General features: G+C 39.1%; 1 protein-coding gene across 2 annotated transcripts; it reads right to left on the bottom strand.

Annotated features, from left to right (window-relative positions):
• Positions 1-2,647: 2,647 nt before the first annotated feature.
• LOC149826661 (putative receptor-like protein kinase At2g42960) lies at positions 2,648-13,722 on the bottom strand. Of its 2 annotated transcripts, XM_090018927.1 has the most exons (8): positions 13,271-13,722; positions 11,600-12,274; positions 11,283-11,387; positions 10,926-11,048; positions 10,492-10,662; positions 10,237-10,366; positions 9,466-9,675; positions 2,648-3,100 (listed from the first exon to the last, which is right to left on the bottom strand). In XM_090018927.1, exons 2-8 carry the CDS (start codon positions 12,268-12,270, stop codon positions 2,969-2,971), a joined length of 1,542 nt encoding a protein of 513 aa, XP_089875053.1. In that variant the 5' UTR covers positions 12,271-12,274; positions 13,271-13,722; the 3' UTR covers positions 2,648-2,968. The 2 variants fall into 2 exon arrangements, with proteins under 2 accessions (XP_089875053.1, XP_089875054.1); XM_090018928.1 differs by lacking the exons at positions 2,648-3,100; positions 9,466-9,675; positions 10,237-10,366 and having other exon boundaries at positions 10,488-10,662; positions 13,271-13,663.
• Positions 13,723-18,915: the final 5,193 nt, after the last annotated feature.

Here is an 18,915-nt window from a genome sequence, read left to right as displayed (position 1 = left end):
GATGGGTTTGGCAGAACAGTATGATCGATCCATGCACACTCACCATGCTGCATTCTGAGTTGTGGCCGTTCATGTATTCATGGATGTTTGGTGTTCAAGAAACCATCACACCTGTTTGATCCAAAGGCAGTGGATGCTTAACCAGGCACATCTAACGGCCATAATAGCTCTTAAGGTCATAATATCACATCCATATGGATGCCACTGAAGCCTTCTGGAATTCTTGGTCAATCAGACATCGCCAGTGTTGAGGACCATACATTTTATAAAGTGGAAGGTCCATTAGTGCTTGTGGTAGGGGTATGTATGATGCAGGTGCCAAGCTTTCTACCATTTACCCTGATGAGTTGAGCAAGATAGTCGGTTCTGGTTTGAGGTTTCAAAATTCAGATTCAATTGAAAATTACATGGAGAGACTGAATTGACAAGAGTAGCAAGTTAATCTAACAGGATCTTATTAAGAGCTACCCTTGGGATTAGATTTGCTATCACCCACTTTGAAACCGAAACCAAACCGTTTAGATCCCCCCTCTTGTGCCAAGTGTCTTCAGCTTGGGAGATGTAAGATACTGTCCCTACCCTAGGGCTCCCATTTGGTGGATGAATCCTTTGGAAGCAGTGTTTGGGATAAGGGCATTGATTCGGTTTTTGTTCATGGTTGAAGATGAGAATTTGTTAAACAAGGTATATGCGAATCTGTTCCGGAATCCTCCTTTTCAACACGCAACCCCTCCAAGTGCATCCTCTCAAAATAGATTATGACTCTTGCTGTATTAAATGCTCTTAAGTCTCCTCTGCAGTCGGTTCATCACCACTGTACTTGCATTGTGGGGGCATCATGTTCAGCAAATGAAGGCTGTGCTGAACGTGTCTTCTATGAGCCAATTGATCACCACATCTTGTGACTTCATCTTCTGCTTTTGGGCCTTTGTCTCTTTGTGCAATCTGGTTCCCATTAACCTCTTACATTGTTTTTGATATTTTGGAAAAGAAATGACTCCCTGCTTTATGGCCCACCCTCAAGTGGTTAAAGCCCCTTGATCATCACCCTCACCCACCAAGGAGCCTGCAACTTGGTCTTGCTGCAAAAGACATTAACCTGGGTATCAAACTCTTGACGTCCTTCAGCTTGAATGACTTAACCCGACCCACCTAGGTAGGTGTGCGAAGCCCTTATTGGCAACCCATGTAATTGTGTGTCACTTTATATTTTTAAAGTTTAATGGTTAGAATGAACACGAACTCGGTTTCTCATGTCATCATTTTTGTTCATCTCAAACATTTGGGATGCTTCAGTGTAGTGTATGAACAAGTGGAACCCAAACCTGTGGGCGTAGAGGTTCACAAACTTACCGTTATCGCATCAACATGGTGAGGACATATGTCCCACCCATCTTAATCGTCTCAATCGATGCCCTCTCCATCTCAACATCCTGCAAAGGCTCCTTCCCAGAAACAAGAGAACATACGATAAGACCCTTCCTAATGAAATTTGGCCCCATGGATGAATGCAGTTTCATTTTGACAATGGGCCAAAAGATGCGATCAATTTGGCCTACCAAGCTGAATGGACTCACCCAATATTGGTGGGAAGTAGGGACTTTGGGCTTCACATGTTGGAACTGACAGATGGGGCTAACCCTACTTTTTGTGGCTTTCGGTTAATGGTTTTTTTTTCTTGGATTTATAACCCGAAGAAACTGCACCTGGTTGCGCTGACTCAGCCTGCCATAGCTAAGGTCATCGTGCTGGTGGCATAAAACTCAGAGGCTATGACCCCCGCCCCCAGGGCCTATAGAGAGGAGACGCCCATGGAAATCAAACCTTTGACCATACGTCTAGTGGCCAACCCCCTTGGGGCCTTTCAGTTAATGGGTTAAAGGCATCTTAGTACCTTAGGTGTTGAGGGTATGTGGGGTCATTGCCAGAGATGGTCCAATTGGTTTTTCTGAGGCCTTCCTGTCACATAGATACCAATTATACAACTTGTATGCCAGACAGGGCCTTGGAAAAAGATAAATACACGCAGACCTTGTCTTGTAGTATAGGCTGCCCAATTTGGAGTAGACTTAAATACCATGAATCTTTGGTTGTCCTTGGTCGGTATTGCATGTGCCAATGTCATCACCCCCACCCCCACCCCTCTCAAAAAACACCCTGGCATTTCTTCCAAAAGAGCCAAAGGCTTATCTGGGTGTCCGACAATTTCGTGCTCCAATATCAGTAACTTCTTTAGTGGGGCCATTGGGGCAGGCCCATGGTCCACCTCTGACCTGGAAAGCCCGCTACTAAGCTGGCTCCAACAAGTTTTAGTGGAGCAGGTGGTCCGTGTCGAGAACAATGGTTCCGGTCCCACTAAAAACTTGCTTCCACTCAATCAACAATATAGATAGAGCTAATTATCTAGATCATTAGTGGATAAAGATCACATCACCAGGCAGATCGGACGACATCTCTTGACTGGAACCAGCTACAATGAAAACATACAAAAGGAACTTGAGTCCCCACTTGAATTCTGTAGAGTATAAAGTTGGATTCATTTAGACTATGCATTGCAACTTGTTATTAATAGTACAAGTATTCCTGAGACGTAGGTTACAGAATTAAAAGTATTGAAGGACCACGAATCAGACACCATTCATGTATATAAGAGCAAATTCATTTCCTTCATTAACAATAGCAAACCAATCAAGTTCTTCAAAGAACCGAGCAAATCCTGTACATAGAGTTCAATGCCACTTCTGGAAAAAAGGAAACAAAAAAGAAAACGAAAAAATAACATACAAAATAGCTTCTTCCTCTTCAACATCCTTTACAACAACAAAAAAAAGATTCATAAGAATCTCCCATGCTATTGAGCTGACTTCAGGTCAGTAATGCCTCTTGCAAATCCACTGAAGTAAGCCCATTACAACAGGAATAGAAGAAAAAAATGTAAATTATAGATTCTTGTCCATTGACCAATTACTCATTTGTCCAATGCTCTCATTCTTCTACTCGCTGATTGAGAATCTGCATGGTCATTTCTGTCAGTGTCAGAGTTGTCCCTCAGAACTTCAATCTCCATGCTTCCTGCTTGACTTCGTCGTTGCCTTCGATCCTGTGGACATTAAAGTTCATGACAGATTTTTAGTTTGATGGAGTTTAAGCTTACCATTTAACATTTACAGGGTTACAGAGTGAAAAGTTAGACAAGATACATATTGGATATCAAATGCATGTCAAAATTAACTTATCACGTGTATTTTATAAATGCATCATAAATTACAGTCGGTTTCATACTTGGTATGAACCTACAGAAGAGCTGAACTTCATTGTTCTTTTTTAATAAATCTGGAAGCATTAAACAAGAGACCCTATTTGATATTGTCAATAAATCTGGAACTTGATTGTTCATTAGTTGGCTCTGGCCATCAACGCAGTCCTTGACATGCTCTGTGTCAAACCAGTTCATGTAACTTTCCTGCAATTGCACTCAAAGAAACAAAACCACTTGAGCAAGATTTCTCTCTCTTAAGCACCAATGATATCGTTAACTATGTTCTGCCACTTGGAGACTGTCACTTGAGACACAGACAAGGCATTTTTTATGACATGTAAGATACATGAACATATTTCCATACTAATTATTTAAATAATTAGATCCTGAGTATATAAACTAATACAAAATTAGATATATGAATATGTACGACTCAAACTGCCTAAAGCATACATACAAACTACCAAAGAAAAATCCCATTTCTTGTACATGTTTAGACCAAAAACTGTTGCCACATCCGGTGTCTTTGTCCATGTCTAATCATGTCACAACATTATGCAAAGGTAAGTGATGTACCTGTGTTGGGCTGTCAACGGGTCGGACCAGAGTCGGCTCAGGGTGGACCCTGATCCACCCATATATGTAATACTGGGTCCAGGTTCAAGTTCAGATCATACTCGGGTCAGATATAAAAGAAACCATGCCCCGACCTTATAGTTTTTTCAAATTCCCAAAAGCCAAACCGGATAACCATATTAACAGGTCGGGTTGTTGTAGGATCGGGTTGCTTGTTGGAATCCCACTCAAAAAGAGTAGAAATAAAATTTATTTCATCATGTAGACAACAAAAGGTGCATTGTTGTGCTGGTTAGCAACGTTTGTTACTGTATTGAGAGGTTTGGGGTTCGAGTATCATCAAGTACGCTATATTTTTATACATTTCCAATTTCCCATAAATCATGTGTAGGAACATGTTCGGATCAGATAGAGAGATAGGTGAATTAGCTCAATTTTCAACTCTAACAGCAATGGTCTTAACCATAAACCTTCAGAGATACCCTGTGCCATAGCCCTATATTCGGCTTCTGCACTAGATCTGGCTAAAACAAATTGTTTCTTGCTTTTTCATGAAACTAAATTTCCCCCTACCAAAGCACAGTAGCATCTACAACTCCAACTCAATCAGCATCTACATAGAGCTGAATATCGAAGTGACCATGATTGACATACAAAATTCCCTTTCTTGGATTTTGCTTAAAGTATCTTAGGATGCGGTACACAGTATCCATACGAGCTTTTGTGGGTTCATGCATAAACCTGCTCACAACATTCACAACATAAGCAATGTCTAGTCTAGTGATGGTGAGATATGTAAGTTTCCCCCAATAATTTTTGATATCTCCCTACATATTCAAATTTGACATCCTTATACAATCCCAACTTGTGATTTGATTCCTTCACCAGGTTGGGTATCCAACCCGATGATTCAGCGTTAATAATCATACCTGGATCCAAACTAGGTTGGGTTTCAAAAGACAAACCCAAACCCATTAATATTTTATTCAGATCTTTCTTTTTATCTGCCAAAACCTGGTAATACAGATACAGGTCGAGTCAGGTATCCGAGATAAACCTGACCCATTGACAGCCCTATACCCTTGTAACAGCTGGAGAACCAATTATTGGTTAAATCTTTTATCTTGCATCAGTTGTCATAGATTCCAATCCAAAATAATCAGTCCTCTTTTTCTTTTCTTTTTTTATTTTTATTTTTATTTTTTCTGGGTGCTTGTTTCAGGCCACCTCCTTCATGTGCTTCTCCAATCATCTTTCTCCATCGCATGCCTTACTATGTTGCTATTAACTTGTCCATTTTTGTGTCTATAGCCTGCATTTTGACAATAAGAAACCTTGCTCCCTCATTGATGCAACTATTCATATGATTCATTTTGTGGAAGATCCCTAATTATTGCAACTCTTCACATGATTCATTTTGTAAAACAGTGTGATACAAATTTGTCACCTGCATTCTCTTGACCAAGATCACTGCCTTGGTGCATTGCGTGCTTCATTCTTCTTGACCAAATTCTTGGTTGATCCACCTTATCAAGCAGACCTCTCGTAAAACTGCCCCTAAGCCAACATCATTGCCCTTGGTCAACACATGCCTCCGTGCCATAACTGTAACTTATGTTATTGTTTGTCTGTACCATCCTGTCCCCTAAGGGCATCCTGATGATAATTTTCTAAGATGCCAGCATCATGCTGCTGTCCATTCCTTGAACTGATTCCTCCTTGAATGTAGAAACATCCAAAGTAGACTGATCAATCATTGAATTCTCAATTAGAAAAATAACCTGATGAATCTTATACCAGGAAGGTCACCACCTTTACTTTATTGCATAAGCATCACCAAACCAAGGGCAATGGCCTTTTAATGTCACAAGATTAAGATTTGTATTTTATCAAGGAGCACCTGGGAAATGTGCCCAATGCTTAGTAGATTCTTATCAATGAAGAGATGTTAAAGACCAGCCAATACAAATTTCTCCAAAATGCTGCATAATCTCATGATCCAATAATCCTTCACATGAAAAGGGAAACGGAAAAAGGCCTTGATGGTAGAGTGGTAGTTGTTCAACTTAAAGAGTATTAGATTGATCAACCTTGTTCAATTTAGTAAGATTAGTCTACCTTTAAAGTAGTATCTAATGAATAAATTGGGATTTCCCACCCTCAAGTTTTGTGTTAGGTATCAGAGAACAGTGTTTATTAATTATTGCTTTCATAAGAAATCCTATTGCTCTTTGGCTGAGGACAGTCATTTTAAGCCACGACTAACTTGAGGTAAGTGATGTCCAATATCAAGCATTAATGGTCTCGATCAGTTACGGGCTTTACGAGTTTTTTTTTTTCTTTTTTCATCTTCAGTTACAGGCGAGATCTCATTCAATAAAAGTTCCAAAACCTTTCAGAATGTTTAGGAATTCCAGGCCCATCAATATTCTGCTAGACTTTCAGAATGCTTACGTATTCCAGGACCATGTCCAATAAAAGTTCCAAAAACCTTGGCTGTTCATGTTATCATATGAAGAGTTCAACCTCTGATACTTTCCAGATAGAATTAGAATCTAGTTTCAAGGTCATCTATGTAACACAGACTCTTCTAACAGGGCACCGCACCGGCGTCGCACCCACACCCATGCGGGTGCGACACTTGGACATGGCTTCCTTTGTCAGTCAACCACACTGAGGTCCATTTCTGTCCAAAAGTAGATTCAGTTAACCCTAACCAAGTCCAGTTTTATATATATATATATATACCCTCCCCGCACCCCTGCACCCAAGTTTTTTTAAAGTGCCGCATTCGCACCGGCACATATGTGACATAGGAGGCCATCAATATCATCACCTACATCATCCATGCTCTACCATAGTAAATTGATTCTTGCAATAAATAATTAAATACCAAGAATTCAACTCCTGATACCTTTCTGCCAGAATTAAAACCTAGTTTCAAGGCCATCCTACTGCATGCTTCATCCATGCTCCACAACGCCCCAAGCTAATGCCATCTTACATATATGTTTTTTTTGCACATTTTTCTCTTCATCTCATCCCTCTGAGTTTATTGCACACCGTGAGTAAGTTTCAGATAGTTTATTGCATGATCACCATTCCCTTAACTGTTTTAGATTATTACATGATCATTATTCTCTTAACTGTTTTAGACTAATCTTTGCTCCTCTCTTCTTGTAGTCTGACAGTAGTATGAAACAAACAATGCAAGGAGAGGTTGAGACCTTTCTTTGATAATCCACACAACATCCATCAATTTTCCAGCTCCAATCAGAAAACTGGTTAGAATACTTCAAAAATCACCACAATTTTAGCCTTCTCACACTAAATTATCTGCATCAAGGTCGATCACCAGTCTGGTTAGATCCATAAGGTTCTTCAGCTTTCCAAATCTCCACCTCATAGCTCATTGAAGACTTAACAAAATTATTTTCTACCTGGACAGCTGACTTATTGGAGGAATAAAAGCATTCACTACTTCTAAAGATGATTGCGAGATGAACCAATGAAACATGCTTCTTTAACTGCATCAAGGTCTATCACCAGACTATGGTTAGCTCCATAAGGTTCTTCAACTTTCCACATCTCCACCTCATAGCTCCTCATTGAAGACTTAACAAAATTATTTTCTACCTGGACAGCTGATTTATTGGAGGAATAAAAGCATTCTCTACTTCTAAAGATGATTGTGAGATGAACCAATGAAACTTGCTTCTTTAACTGCATCAAGGTCGATCACCAGTCTCGCGGCCTAGTCAGCCTCACAGCACGTGTTTCCCACACATAATCTTCTTACAGCAGAACTTCAACTTAGCGAACTTTCCTTTCTTTTAAGAAATCCTTTCGACATAGTCGTCGCGCATCCGATAGCCACTTACATACATAACCGTCCCATACTGGCTAGCACCTCCAACCAAATGGCCAAACGTATTTTGCGGCTCACACGGGCAAGTGTATATTGTCATAGGCCGAAACGTGCCTATGCAGCACTACCGACTTAACCAACATCCAATCCGGGTCATGAGGAGCAGGGTGCATCCCCAAAACCTTTACCGATGCATGCCAACCCTTCAAGTATCATTGCGAGCCACCTTTCCTTAATTCCAGTCACCAAAGCCAACAACACACGGATGCCTTAGCTTCGTGTGTCATGGAGCGTATTCCGACTCCATGCGCACGGCACAACAAAACCTCGCCACCAAAGGGACAAGGTCCACTGATGCAAGTAAAGCAGCATAAATTTGGGAAAAGAAAAGAGCCAATAGTCTCTTCAATACCCATGTAGTATGTAATATTGCAAATTAGTTATGATTTATGAATAGCAGATAAGAAAAGGCATACACTGCTCAGATCAAACTGAACATCAGGTTTCTCAGCCTTATAAACAAAATAAATAAATAAATACTACATATTTGCAGAAAGGCTATTTAACTGAATAGAAAAAGATTGAAGTAAAATGACAGTGAAGCATACAAATTTGAAAATTTTGGGTGATTCTCACTGTCAAGCATCATATCCAAGCCTATCACTTAATACACAAACGTCATCCAACAGGCAGTGAAGCACAATCATGTGATAATCTCAATTATTGAAATTTGACCAATGATAGTTGTTTCATGAATAGACACAAAAAGAACCACGGCACGATCCTAATGAATGAAAAGATTTCCATCATGGGGCATTGGAAAATGATTAATTCCTTGTGTTTTTTTTTTCATAAATTTATAACAAAAGAAATGGCATAATCTCATAACTTTGGATCATATAATACACACACACACACATACCCATACTCTCTCTCTCTCTCTCTCTCTCTCTCTCTCTCTCTCTCTCTCTCTCATTTCTCATTTTTTTTCTAGTGAATCTGGGTAATCCTTTTTTTTCTCATTTCTTTTTCTAGTGGTTTAGGGGTTAGGGGTTAGGCAAAATCATAGTTACTAAGGCCATTTGTTGTAGGCCCCAGGTGCCTGATGTTAGGTCAGAATCATTCGAATTAGAGATGCATTAGCACAGTAGACTTCTTCATATGAGAAAAAGAAAAACAGAGCAACATTTTGTTTTGGAAAAATAATTACCTCTGTTATGCATATTGAATTTGTGGCACTAGTTCCACTAAAGTAGTTTAGGCATGCATTGTAAGTGGTTAGATAAGAATAGAATATCATTTTTGGTTTTCCTTAAGTCGCTTATTATGAGTAGGGGTGTCAACGGGTCGGATTTCATTCGGACCCAGGTGAAACCAGACCCAGGCCTGATTTGAGATTATGGTAACCGGGTCTGGACCCAGGACCAATCAAACCCACCATAAGAGAAACCAAACCCAGATCCTATAAGGATTACATGAACCAGACCCAAACCATACCTGGTAAAATAATAGTTTTTATCTTCTTTACGTTGAAAATTTGTGGATCTTAGTCGGAACTTGGGTCTGGCTCAAGTCTGGTATGAAATTTCACAACCCATACCTGACTCCATATATTAATCTGACCCTTCAGATCTGACCCGGATTTTAATCGGACCTTCTCATTTATTACCAAGCCCTGCACCTATAGGGTTTGGTACAGGTCAGGTCCGGGTCAAACCCGACCCATTGTCACCCCTAATCATGAGGAAGGTAGGACACAAACCTCACGTAAAGGGAACTCTTCTGCTTCAAGCATGCGGACTACTTGGCCCATCTTTGGTCTCTTGTCAGAATCAGGATCAACACACCGCAATGCAACCAAGAGGGCCCGCTTAAGGGCCCGTGTTGGTGGCCTGGTCTCTATGTTTGGGTCCACCACTTCTTCAAAGTGTCTACTCCCCACCATCACTTTAAGCCAATCCACAAGATTTACCTACAAGAACAAACTTCACATATGAAAATACTCAAGAAGAAAAGAGAATCATGGGTAGGTCTCATATTTTCATGCAAGAAAGGTCTAAAAATTCTTTAGAAGACAAAATAGCTGCAGTGTTATTTAGATAGACAAAACAGCAATTAGAAAGCATTTACCAATTATTCCTAAAAATGGTCAAACTGCTATGGAGTAATTGTTAAAGACAGGAATACCAAATAAAATGGTGAACTCATGGCATGTAAAATATATATTAATTTCATGGGATAATTTTGATGGCTAATAAGGTATCAGAACATTGAGAAGGTGGGTGGCATTAATGCATTTTTGCATGTAATTAAAGGCAAAACATCCACTTGGAAATTCAAGAGAATATGCTTGGTTTTTAAATGGTCATCATGAATAAACAAAAAAATTCTGTTAAATCCCACAAGCAATTGTTTCTTTCCCATCACTGAGCCTACCACTTCTGATATGATATGACACCTACAAGCCTAAGATGAAAATTGAAACGTTAAAACTTCTCAAAAAAAAAAAAGTTAAATTGCAACTTATCAATACCTCATTTGCAGAACGACCATAGTCAACAGGATCTCTACCTGTTATAGCCTCTAGTAACACTACACCAAAGCTGTAAATGTCACTTTTCTCATTCAAGAGTCCTGTATTTGCATATTCTGGAGCCACATAACTGGAGGGAAAAGCAGCAGGAGACATGGTCATTTCAATGAAATCTCTAAAATAAGTCAACACTAAAAGAAAAAACTAATCATGAAAAAGAATTAGTGTTGATAACAAAGAGTAATGGAAACTCACCCAAATGTCCCCATCACACGAGTTGTGATATGGCTCTTCCCAGAACCGAGAAGCTTCGCAAGTCCAAAATCAGATACCTTAGCATTGAATTCTTCATCAATCAATATATTGCTAGATTTAATATCTCGGTGCACAACCTTTGGCTCAATTGCTTCATGCAAGTATGCAAGCCTGCAAAAGAAATACAAAGGAAACAAAAAGAAATACCTTTAAATGGCAATCGAGAAAAAATTTAGGATATCTGCATCTAAAAGACAAAATTTTGTCATCAAATTAAAAAGAAAAAATAACATGATTTCCCAACAACTTTGACTGTCAGAAACCACATCTTGATCATAAGTTTTTCTTTTTTCCTTGGAAAGAAAGAATAACCTAACCATGTCATTCCACTGAACGAACAAACAATTTGAGGTGCTACTTCTAAGTGGACTTACGCTTTAGCAGTACCAAGTATGACTTTCATGCGAGCTTCCCAAGTAAGAAAGCCTCTCTGGCGCATGGCTCCATGCAGCCACTGCTCTAGGTTTCCATTGTTGACATATTCATAGACCAGCATTCTGAGAAAATCATATGGATATAATGAAGTCAAGTCAAATGACATCTTGAAATTGAAACATAATTCAGTGTCTTGTACTATTTATAGATGAGAGATTGCTAGTCCTGGTGAAGGTGTTTGTCTGATGCATGTCACAACCAGATCAATGTTGGCAACTTGGCATAAGTAATGTGATGGAACTTGGAAGCAAGTCCATTGCAAGAGCAGTAGAGAGAGTATTTTTCAGATCACATACCTGTGAATTCCTTCCACACAGTATCCAAGAAGCCGGACTAAATTTTTGTGCCTGACATGACCAATAGCTTCCACTTCCACACTGAATTCTTTTTCTGCTTGACCCCTACAAAACATCCAACAGAAAGCCTTTAAAACAAAAGAAGAGCGAAATTGAGGACAAATTGCTGATTTTGGGAAATGGTAGATGAAGATACATCATTACAATAGATTTGGATAACTAAAGGCCCTAGATACCAACATCAACAAGAAGCCATTTTTTTGTAAATCAAAACTAAGAAAAGAGGAACTTGCAGCAAAGAGCTAGTGTTAACTTACAAGTTGTTCAGGAGTTTCTTTACAGCTACTGGAGCGCCATTGATCAGCTGACCACGGTAGACAACACCATATCCACCTTCCCCAAGCACATTATCTTTAGAAAAGCGATTAGTTGCAAGTTCTAGGTCTCTCAAAGTAAACCAATGGCCCCAACCCAGATGGGAGAATTCCGGCAACCCACTTAAAGGTGAAGGAGCAGTGATAGGGTATGAGGAAGCGCTTCTGCAAATAGTAACTGTTCCCGAGCTCCCTTCATCACCGGACTGTGATGCACAATCCTTGTCTATGTGATGGAAAGAACCTGACTGGCTACTATTATCTGCATTTTTCATTTTACCAATGCCAACATGGACCATGACCTTGTCAGAATCTTTATCACTGGATTTGTCATGGATGGTGAGCAGAATCCCATCGCGAGGAGCAAAGTCATGAGCTGCTACTTGCTCCACCCTCACCTCTTTGATCTCTTTCGAGACGGCTGGTATCTGGCTTTGTGAGAAATGATCAACGGTCGTTCTTGACTTCCTTCGAGAAGTAAGCCAGATGGATAGGACAACAAGGATCAACACAATGAAGACCCCCACAGAAATTCCAATTAGAACCCAAATTTTGAGGCCTAGAACAGGCGTTTTTTGAGACAGTTGATTATTGAGAGTTCCACCAGACGACATTTTCCTAATGGCCAAGGTACCCAAATGATATATGTCATTCGAGCATCTCAAAATCATTTCTAATAGCAACTATCATGAAACTTCAACAGATACATAATCAACAATGCTGGAAAACGAAGTCAACCAAAAAAGACTTATGATCCACAAGGCAAACCGATTACAATTGAATGGCAAAGAACATCAAAAGATTTGCAGTCTAACATGTACCAGCTTGATAACAGATTTATGGTACCACAGGTAGAGCAAAAACTCGTACAGAAACTGCAGAGAAACATTGTAATCAAGGGATCAACAGCAGTTCTTTGGACACAAAGCAGGTAAACGGACTCCATTCCATCCATTTTCCTCCTTTTAACGTTTGCTTAAAAGATTGAACCCCATTTCATTTCTCCTCTTTAGACACTAAAAGGTCTACAGATTCCCACCTCACATTGATCCTTCACTTGCATTCCAGGACTCAATCCTTCCATAACCTTATATGATCCCTAACACGATTCGCTCAGACCAAACAAACTGTAACCCAATTCTTCCATAACCTTATATGATCCCTAACACGATTAGCTCAGACCAAACAAACTGTAACTCAAATTCTTCCATAACCTTATATGGCCCCTAACACGATTCGCTCAGACCAAACAAACTGTAACTCAAATTCTTCCCATAACCTTATATGGCCCCTAACACGATTCGCTCAGACCAAACAAACTACAGTTTTGCAGCACTTCCTGATAACCCATTTTCACAAATCTACAACTTCCATTGGACCCCAAATTTCTCCAGCACAGGAACAAACCATCGTTGAAAAACAAGCAAAAGAAAGGACAGGAACAACACTAACAAAAGAAAACACCGAAAGAAATGAAGACCAAATCAAAATTGTAACCAACAGCCCATGTAGAAAATCACACGCACCAAAAAGGAGAAAAGGAAGAAGAAAAGGGAAGAATGTGAAGAGAAAATTAATATAACAAGTTATTCATTCATTTTTCTCTTGCCATACCTGGTTTGCTTGATCTCCTCCCAGCACCCTTCTCCAGAAAACCAAACACTTGGAGACAAAATCCCGCCAGATCAGGATCCCCCACTCAGAAAACAACCCCAGAACAAGCTGAAATAAACCCAACACAGCGACGCCTGAGCAACCCCGTTTGCAAGAAACCCACCAAGGACTGGTGGTAGTTCGGGTGGAGCTTTTGCTTAAAAACCAATGTGGGCCAACTGGGTACCTGAATCTATGCTGGACTGTACCTTTGTCACCCCCGCCCCCCCCAAAATGCCCAAATTCTGATCCCAGACCCAACCTTTCTGCACCACCAACAATCTTTGTGAGTTGCAGTGATGGATATTGGGTCATGGAGGGGTGGAAAGAAGAGAAGGGGAAAAAAAGACAAAAGGGAAGGAAAGAGATGGAGTTATTATCAGTGGTAGGTACTAGGTACAATGACCCCTCCCTTCTAGGGAAAGGAACAACAGTAAGTCACAAGAACGAAGGAGTTTCTTTCTGGGTTTCCACAGAGACTAAATAAAATACGGTTGTGATTACTTTAGAAGATGACTGATTAATAGAATCTCTAGAAACAATTGGTTGGTTCATACTGGATTTCTTTCTTCCCTTTTTTGTGAGTTTTAATTTTCCTGATTTTTGTTGGGTTTGGATTAAACTTAAAGTGCAAAACAAGTAAAAAGAAGAAGAGAGAGAGAGAGAGAGAGAGAGAGAGAGAGAGAGATTGGGGTTTAGTCAAACAGCACAGAGAGACAGACTGGATACCAAATCCATGATTTTAAATTGACTAAATGACAGTGTTGCCCTTGCTTTTTTTTGTAGTGGCTTTATAGTTTGTTTCTCTCGAGTGCCACCCTTGATATTGAATGGTTTCACAAGGCTACCACCCTCTCCTGCGGTGCAATGCTAATGGGGACTCAACATGGATGGTTTTAGCAGTGTGCTCTCAGAGGCAGAGGAGCCAAAATGATCAAACTGTAACCTGTCAGTCACACAAAGGGATGGATGATCACTAGCTTACTAGCAATTGCCACGTCTTGAGCAACATCATCCTCTAAGATAGATGGTGACAAAAATTTCTGCATCATGACTTCAATGCATGTATCAAGTTTTTTAAATGGTCATGAAGGGTTAGTGCTTTGGTGGGTAGTCAGTAACATGGTGATGCCAAACAAGTCAAAGTCTGAGTTCTATCATATAATTCTTCATGGTTGCGCAGGAGTAGACAGCTTATAGAGGTCACGCTTAGAGATGTAAGCGGTTCGGATTCAGGTTTGAAATAGTCAAAATTCCAAATCCAACTGATCAGATGTTAGCTAATCGGATTAGGATTTGAATTCAGTTTCTCAATAAACATTACTTTTACAGTTAATTTGGATTTGAATAGATATTCGATTTTCTGACATCCACTTTCTTTCTTTACCAAACTCTCATAATAGACATTTCCATCTTAATTCCTCTTTTTTTTTTATCTTAATATGAGCAATATGTCTAAGACCCACATGACAAGGGCCAAAACTTGAATTTAGTCTGAAGTTTTGCCTGAAACTAAGCTATTTTCCGTTTGATTGGAAGACCAGAACCTCAAAAACTTAGCTTTCGGTTGCTAAAAACTCAAATAAGTAAAAAAATGTTCATTTTTTTAGCATCCCACGAGTTTAAAAAATTGCTAAGTTGTATCCTTCGTGTCGGACAGTACCAATGGCAATTTCCAGTCGGTGGATGGTCAGAAAACAACCAGACAAAATAAAGTAACAAAAAAAAAAATCATGCACTTTTTCATATGTTCTGACATTGAACACTTTTAGCCTTCAAAAAAATCAACCATTTTTCATTTAGTAGATAGCCGAAAAGTGGCTAGACAAAGGATGTTTAAAAAGAATTAACAAAAATCTTAGCTATTTTTTGGCCATTGAATGGCTGAAAATGGTCGAATAAATTTGATTATCTACCGACACCACCGACAGTGGCAGAAAAACGGGTTAGTACCATCCAGTAGGGACGAGTACTATCCCATCCATTTTTTGGCTAAATAATAGCTTGAAAATGTCTGGCAAAACAGTGTGGAGAGAAGCATGACTAGTTGAGTGTGATGGGGGAAGAGGGCAGTCCCCCAATAAACCAGGTTTTCAAAGTGAAAAAAATGGTTAAACTTGATTTTTTCATAAACCACATTTTCATTAAAACCTGATCTATGAAAAACCAGGCTTTGTGTATGCCAAACGGATGTGAGAAGACAAATTTTGCCTCTTAATTAACTTGGTTCCACTGCCATCATGCAAAGGGGGCTTAAGCGTGTTCCCTTGGAGGATAGAACTCATTATTGTAGTGTAAAACTTAAAATTAGCTGACATTTTCATTTTCTTTAGTTCCAAAAAAGTTGGAAAGATAAATCTATCTATATATATAGGCTCTTTTTGACAAACTTCTGTTGCATAAATAGTTAAAATCCACGAATAATTCATTATAATGAATATAGAAACAATGACATTGATGTCAATGATAATAAAGATGGTAGGCTCAAAATTAAACTCGAACAATATAAAGCTCATGAAGAGAGCCAAAAGCTCTCAAGCTTGACTGCTTAAGATGGACGCAAGCTTGAGCTCGACATTTTCTTAACAAATAAAGTGTAAATTGTTGGATATTTGGCATTGGGTTCAACCTTAAGTGACCTGGTTTGACACAAGGCACTAATGAAGGCATTAGTGAAGAGGATGGTCCGTTATTGTGAATTAATATGGCATATGAAGGGTGTATGTAACCCCCCACTCTCCTCCCACTATAAATTGAGGCATGCCAAGGTGCCATCTTTCTTTCATTTGGATTTAGTGACTTGATGGCGTGGACTCATCGTGGACATTGATAGGTTGAGGAGAACACCGAGCACCTACATATGCTCGTTTCATCCATGACTGTATGCATTTTTGCTTTTACATTCTAGCTTTGTTTTGTAGAAAGCTTGTGAAACAAAAAAAAATATTTCGACTTACCTTCGCCGGTGCCATTGACGACAGAGGGTGTCTATCGTAGGGCGGTGGGTGGGGGGGGGAGGGGGTCATTGTCGCCGGTGGACTCGTCGATGCCCATGGTCATCAACTGAAACAAGGGGCAGAGGTTTAAAGGCCAGTCGGAGTGGCTTTCAGTTTCTCAAAAACTGAAACCCTTCGATTTTCTCAGAAACCGAAAGCCAACTAGCATTTCAGGTGGTTTAATATCGAGCGGATCGAGTATTCTGACCCGAGGCTGGCCCGATCCAAAATCGGACCCAAACAGTTTTGGGTGGATCGGGTTGTTGTCGCTCTTTAAGGACCTGAACCAGAACCGGATCCAAGGATTCAGGTGGATCAAATATGTATCATGTTCCAGGGTGGGCCCGATCCATGAACCAAATCCGTTATGGTCTGGGTGGATCGAGTAAGGACCTGATCCCTAGAACCAGACTCGAACCCGGACCCAGACCCAATTGGAATATTGGGTCTGGGTCCAACCCACATAATTGAACTAGGATCCATATATGACCCAAATCTTTTATGGATCAGATTCAGGTCAGGTTTTTGGATTCGACTCATATCCTATTTAGACTGAGCTTGGATATGGATCGCGTATGGATCTAAATCTTATTTGGATTGGATCTGGATCTAAGGCGGACCTAGATTGGGGGATCCAACCTGAAACCTGATAATAAATAGGTTTGGATCCAAACTAAATTTGAATAGGGGGAATCTGACTCAGGATTCATTATAACTGGATTTGGATTCAGATTGAATCAGATCAGGTCTAAAATAAGGTTCATGTACTATTTAAACATATTTAAAACTGAACTGGTTCTGTGACCGATATGGGGCATTACAAGATTGGTTCAGAGCCATTTTTTACTGATTTCTATTAGTGTTTTTTCACTAGTTTCTAAATGTAGAAACCCTATTTTCATGAATCTATGAAGAAACAAGGATTTTCTCATTCGATTTTATGGGTTTATGAGCTTTTGTACATGTTTCGAACTGGTTTGACTGCTCAAGAACTATTTTAAGCCCATGGTTGATCGTTTGGGGCCATTTGAAACCGATTAAGAGCATTTTTAGACCAATTCTAGCTTGAAGACCCTGAGTTTTACCATAAGAACATGTTTTTGTCATTTTTTTATGTTTTATACGTGTTTATTGTTAAGGAAGCATGACTTATGCAGGTCTAATACTTGTATTTTATGTTATCTAAGTTATGCATAATATTTTAAGTATGAATTATGATTCAATCCATGATATTTGTAATGTGTTTTTATCAAAATTTATTTATGCATATAAATTGAAGCATTAATTTGTATTTTTTGATAATATAATACATATTTTGTTATGAATATACATGCATTATCATGTGTACATGGGAATGCTCCATAATATGAATATGTTTCCGGTAAAAGATCTTAATTAACTTATTCATGCAATCACCAAAGTGATCTGAGTTTTGTTGATTGAGAATTTTTTGGACCGTGTTAAGATTCAGTGATTGTGTGTCTTTAGGTCTCTCTCTCTCTCTCTCTCTCTATATATATATATATATATATATATATATATATAAAAAAAAAAGATTTTAATAATCCAAAAGCCTTGTTTTTCATTGGAAAACATATTCCAACAGTAGGTTCCACCAAAAAGACTACGTTCAACAAGTGAGTTTCATTTTTAAAATACAAGTCTCCAAACATTGCAAACTATCACAATTTGCACCTTAACGTTAGCAGGATATATATATATATATATATATATATATATATATATATATATATATATATATATATGGTATCGCTTAGTTGGAAAATCATGGGGGAATGGGAGAACCTTTAGATGTGTTGCACATGGTCTAGTGGATAAATGTCACACCTTAGACCATTTGTTTTCCAAACAACAAACATGGGCTTGAAGAATGTATGACCTGTCACTTAGTCATCGTAGCTGAGCTTTGGGCTGAGTCTTATCGAGTCAAAAAGCCCTAGACCTTGGTACAAACAGATGGGCTAGCCAGACGGGTTTGGGTTGGGCCAGGTGTTTAGCCCAATGAAGATTTATCATCTTGAGCAGGCAGGAACACATGTCATTATTGGTGAACAATAAGGATATTTGTGACCTTTTGAGCTCATGCAGTGTAGATCTAAAATAAAAATAAATAGGAAATGCCTGATCAAGTTGATTGACTCGTCGAGGAGCAGGGTTTAAATATCAACCTGTTGAGATGTCACAACTGCATATTTCACTAGTATTGTATTATTAAAACTGCGTTAATCACAAGTATTAATTTCAGCCATCTTAATATAGCTAACATTAATAGTCAAATATTGCAACAAAATTATATCCAATCGTTAAGGATCCACCTAGATTTGCAAAACTGGGATAAACTTCTCTTTTTTCCAAAAAGTCAGTTCCTTTAAAAGCTGATTTTGATGGCACCCAAATTGGCCAACAAACTCTATTTTGAAACCTAGGCCAAGTTAACACAAGAAACCTGATTTTAAACCAGGTTTTCAGTGTCATCCAAATGCACCCTAATGACCAAGATGACCCATAGATATTTACAGGTTTCCTTGGAGAAGCTTGGCCCTTTGACTTGTTTAATTATTGTCCTTCTAGAGATCTCCAGACCTATTG

This window comes from Nuphar pumila, chromosome 10 (genome assembly GCF_984573655.1).
Source record: "Nuphar pumila chromosome 10, dmNupPumi1.hap1.1, whole genome shotgun sequence".
Classification (NCBI taxonomy): Eukaryota; Viridiplantae; Streptophyta; class Magnoliopsida; order Nymphaeales; family Nymphaeaceae; genus Nuphar; species Nuphar pumila.
Note: the sequence above shows the minus strand (reverse complement) of the source record. Positions and strands in the feature narration are given on the sequence as shown.